This window comes from Aplysia californica, unplaced genomic scaffold, assembly GCF_000002075.1.
Source record: "Aplysia californica isolate F4 #8 unplaced genomic scaffold, AplCal3.0 scaffold01739, whole genome shotgun sequence".
Classification (NCBI taxonomy): domain Eukaryota; kingdom Metazoa; phylum Mollusca; class Gastropoda; order Aplysiida; family Aplysiidae; genus Aplysia; species Aplysia californica.
The window spans coordinates 9,124-14,079 of record NW_004799009.1 but is presented as its reverse complement, the minus strand read 5'-3'; the positions used below and the strand labels follow the sequence as shown (position 1 = coordinate 14,079).

Sequence of the window (4,956 nt, the reverse complement as noted above, 5' to 3'; positions counted from 1 at the left end):
TAAAATTTTTAAAATGTTAAATTATTTTTTTTTTACTTAAAAACAAAAATCAAATAGGATGAGAGGGAAACAACATCCCAGCAGAGAAACGGTGCTACTCGATAAAAAAATGTTCTCCCCACCCGGGAATCGAACTCGAATCTCCTGCGCGCGACAGCGAAGATCGTACATAACAAGATACATGTATTTCACTCCTCTATTTGAGCCAATTAGAAAAGCGTCCTCAAAATCCGGTGGTGCCCTCTTTGAAAAAGCGCGGACTTTGCGAACAGAGTTACCCTACTTGTGTGGAAAAAATCAAAGTTAAACTAACAAGGTTTTAAAAATTAATTAGGATTCAAATTTCGGAAGAACGCTTTTTAAAAATGGTTACACTGAAACTCTTACCGTGGAAGAGGCGACTGTTTTCTTCGTTTAATTTGACTTCAGAATGAGAGGCGAGAGGTCATTAAAATAATTTTTTTTAAAACTCTTAAACTCTGCCCTGAACGAACCCGGACAGCTGATGAACAGCAGTCGATCTGCGCACGCAAGGGGGTGGTGTTCCTTTTCTTCTTCTGGAAAAACGAAAGAGAGCTTCAAAACAGACTGCAGCGCCATCTGAAGCAATGAGCGGACTTCCGCGGACACTTTTTTGGCTGAGTAAACCATCTTGTTATGTACTATCTTTGGCTGGGTGAACCATCTTGTTAAGTACTATCTTTGGCTGAGTGAACCATCTTGTTATGTACTATCTTTGGCTGAGTGAACCATCTTGTTAAGTACTATCTTTGGCTGAGTGAACTATCTTGTTATGTACTATCTTTGGCCGAGTGAACCATCTTGTTATGTACTATCTTTGGTGACAGCGAAGAGCTTAACCACGATTTCGTAGACGTCTGTCGTTTAAATAAACAATAAAACAAATATCGGTGCACTCATTATACAAGGAAAATGCAATGGAAAAAGACCACACCAGAAGGGTGATCCTAATTCTTTAAGTCTTGTGACTACTGTCCGTTATCTATCTCTCACGCCCCCTTCCCTCCTCCCCTCTCCTCCCTCCCCGTCTCCCCCTCCCTCCTCCCCTCTCCTCCCTCCCCGTCTCTCTCCCCTACCTCCTCTCTCCCTTCCCCGTCATACAATAATTAATGTACATAACATGAACGTGAAAGATGGAGGGCCATAACACGTAAACCTCTGAGTCAGAGATGACACCTCCAGGTATCCAGGTATCCAGGTATCCAGGTATCCAGGTATATTATAATATGATTTTATGAACCGATCATATCTTGCATAATATCACGACTTAATGAATGACTATGACTGCACTGATCAATAATATTATAGAGGCAACAATTTCTTGGATATTATGTAATTGCACTAACCAGTTTTCAAAAACGGTATACGGTGAACAGATTTGTTTCTCTTGCCTTGCCCAATCCTGTCAAGACCCAAAGGGGGGATATTAACATGTTCTTATTTGATAGTAGAATTGTAAATACGCTGATTTATCTATATCATGCTCATACTGTGCCGGAACAGCATAGAGGGAACTGCTGTTTTTTCTTTCCTCATCCTTACTATCGTCATTTTTCCTCTACTTCTTTTTTGTGTTTGTCACTCTCTTCTGAACTGCTATTTCCGGGGTGCCTTGATAGTCGAAGCAGACTTTGTGCTGTTGAGGCCAGAGAGGTGAGCAGAGTAAGTCTGATTCCCCGTTTGGACTTCTCTGTTGACATCCACCCCTTGGCGCTCATATGATTTTATGCAGTTGCGAGCGCCGTAAAACCTTACTAAAACAAAACCAAACCCTGTCAGAATGTCGCCATGTCTGAGTAGTTTAAACATTGTGCACACGATGATTGTGTTAGCTATCGTCAACACAAGCTTAGGGTCAGGAGGTAAGTTTTGTAGATGGCAGTAAAACCTCTACTAAAACTAAAACATTAAAACAAAAACGCCCCTCTGTGTCACGTGGTATCTTGTTTTCCCAGGTCAACAGGGCCGCCAGAGAACCTCCAGCCTGTCCAAGTCGGAGCGACTGACCCGCCACTTGAGCAAGGACTACACCTCCTCGTCCGCCGTGTCGCTCATGAAGGGCAAAGGTCAGACGGAGGCCCTGGTGGAGCGCGCCAGCACAGGTCAGAGTTCACGTCTCGGTGGGTGGTTGGCGGGTGGGTGCTCTGGTGTGGTTTGTTTGAACTTCTTTCCTATCAAACATCTATCGTCTCTATCTCCCCTCCTTCTTTTTTGTGTTTGTTACTCTCTTGTAACACCTGTAATCTTCGGTACTTATATGATCTTACTGTGTCGCAAGTGCCGTAAAACTCTTACTAAAACTAAAAAGACATGGATTGCGTTGATTATAAAACTGATATGCCCCAAAGGAGAGACATCGTCTATACATTTGGAGACAAGAGAGGTGTAAAGATGTGACTTCCTGTTTTGCAGGAGTTATAAACTAGAGATATTTTAATTTTTTCGTGGTAAGAAATTTTGAATTTTTCCCGAGTACCGGCCTAACGGCCTACTGTTCTACGACTTTCATTCACCAAGGGATCTTTAACGTGCGCAACTACACGCGCACACGGGACCTCCGAGATTCTGTCGTTCGTCCTTTTCCGAGAAGACTAGGCGCTCAGTTGCGTGTCCCGTCACGTCTGAGCACAAAGTCCGTTCTCTGAGTCCCGTCCTTTTCGTCTGCAGATGTCGTGGACTCTCCAACAACGCCCGTGCCGGAGGCAGACGATCGCGAGGCGGGACTCGAACCTCCGGACAATGCCACACCACGCCGGGCGCACGTTGGTAGGGACAGGGAGAAGAGGGAGAGGAATGGGAAGACTGCAGTGAGAGCAGCACAATGGGACGACGACGTTGCACCGACGTTGACGAACAAAGGCGACGTGAAACAGTCGGAGATTTGTTGTCGTGGCACACCGAAGAAGCCGACGTTGTCTGAATGTGTGAGTGCGACGCACCCACAAGAGTCACCAGACGACCTGAGCTATGCTACAAAGTCTGGGTCAACCGGTGGGAAGGAAGGGTTTGAACCCAGGGTTAGGGGCAGACCTCCTCGCCATGACCACGCCCCACGTCACCACAACTCCTCCCCCCGTCGCAAGGACCCCTCTCCCCGTCACAAAGACCCCTCTCCTCGACGCAAGGACCACGCCCCCCGTCACCACAACTCCTCCCCTCGTCGCAAAGACCCCTCCCCCCGTCACAACGACTCCTCCTCACGTCGCAAGGACCACTCCCCTCGCCACCACGACCCCGCCCACCGTCACAACGACTCCTCCCCCCGCCCCGCGGCGTCCAACCTGGATTTCCCGAACAAAGACCGACGACGCGTCTCCCGCGAAGACAGCAGACAACGCACAGGCCGGGCAGCCTCCTTCGACTGTCTGGCGGGCCCGGCCTCCGAACTGACCGGCACGGCCGGGTGTGACGTAGACCGCAGAAGGACGGAAGACCACAGAGGCCAGGGAGCACGACGCAAGAACGACAACTGCGACTGTCTTGACCAGGACACCGTGGACCACCCATCGACCTCAACAAGACCGGAGGCTAAACAGTCGACAAAAGGCAGAGCAGACTTTGAGTTTTTACACTCTACAGAAGGGGAAGGGATTTGGGGCGAGGAAAAAAGACAACGCAAAAACGAGAATCAGGTGGATAGAATCTCCGACAACGCCGCCTCAAGACAACAAGACAGCTACCCAGACTCCGCGAAGCTGCAGGAAAATTTCGCTTCGCGGAGCAGTCTTGAACATCCGGGGCCGTGGCTCAAACCGAGCCACGCTCAGGGAAACCGCGACTCGCCCGGGGGCCGCGGGGACTTTCTGGGCGATGGGAAGACGTTTGCAGAGGAGGAGGCGGACGAATATCTCAGCTGGATGGAGGAGAAAGTGGAGCAGGAGGAGGACTACTGTGCGGCCACCATGGACTGCCATTTTCTCCTCCTCCTCCCTCCCGACCGTCCTCCGCTGACGTTGGGTGAGGAGAGCCGAGGGAGAGGTTTAGGGAGAGGCTGTGGTGAGATTTCTCAGAATGTTGTGGACGATGTCAAAGCCAAAGATCCTCCGAGCGTGTTTCAGGAGGGTAGTGTCGAGTGGGCGACGTCGGGTGGTGGTTCTTCTCCCGTGACGGAGGGTGGTTTCGTGTCGGTGACGTGTCGTGGTGAGGGGAGGATATTCTGTGCGGACGACGCGGAGAACGACCTGGAGGTGTCACGGCGCAGGCTCGTGGCTAAGGCTTTAGAGGAGCGGTGGGGCGCCACTAGTACTACGTCATCGCACACGTCATTGCAGACGTCATTGCACACGTCATCGCAGACGTCATCGCGTCACTCGCTCCGTGGTGGGGAGAGGGGCGGGGTGGAGGGGTGTTGTCCCACTTCTGTGATTGGCCAGAGGCGTCTCGGGGGAGGGACAGGAGAGAGGGGCGGGGTGGAGAGATCTTGCTCTACCTCTCTGAATGGCCAGAGGTGTCTCAAGGGAGGGGCAGGAGAGAGGAGCGGGGTCGAGAGATCTTGTTCTACGTCTCTGATTGGCCAGAGGTGCATAGAAGGAGGAGCCGAAGCAACGACGAGCAGCGGTCTGAAAATATACACCGAATGTCCAGCATATGATACCCCTACCTTCTCCAACACGGCTTTGCTGGGCCAGAGAGTGTTCGTGGACCACAGAGCAAAGGCTCGGGAGATGGAGAGAAAGTGGGTGAGGATGAGCAAGATTGGAGGACGGAGAGATGAACAGACAGGGCTCACATCCGGCTGAAGTGAGAAGACATAGACCAAGACGGACGATATATATTTTTTTTTTTTTTTTTTTACAAATCGTCGTTTGCTATTTCCTAGCCAGATATTTTGAGAACTCAATAAAAAATGTTTTATCAATAAAATCAAGTTGGAAATGCTTTTGTTATAGATCTTTTTATGTTTATGATGTCAAGCTCTGTCAGCCACTACACATA

The 4,956-nt window shown here is 49.7% G+C and overlaps 1 protein-coding gene across 1 annotated transcript in view; it reads left to right on the top strand.

Moving 5' to 3' along the window:
• Positions 1–4,799, top strand: part of LOC101860717 — a gene marked incomplete in the record, with an annotated part of 13,175 nt that extends 8,376 nt beyond the window's left edge. Inside the window, 2 exon segments of the mRNA XM_035973693.1 lie at positions 1,977–2,123; positions 2,689–4,799. Of these exon segments, the coding sequence (XP_035829586.1) occupies positions 1,977–2,123; positions 2,689–4,760 (2,219 nt within the window).
• Positions 4,800–4,956: the final 157 nt, after the last annotated feature.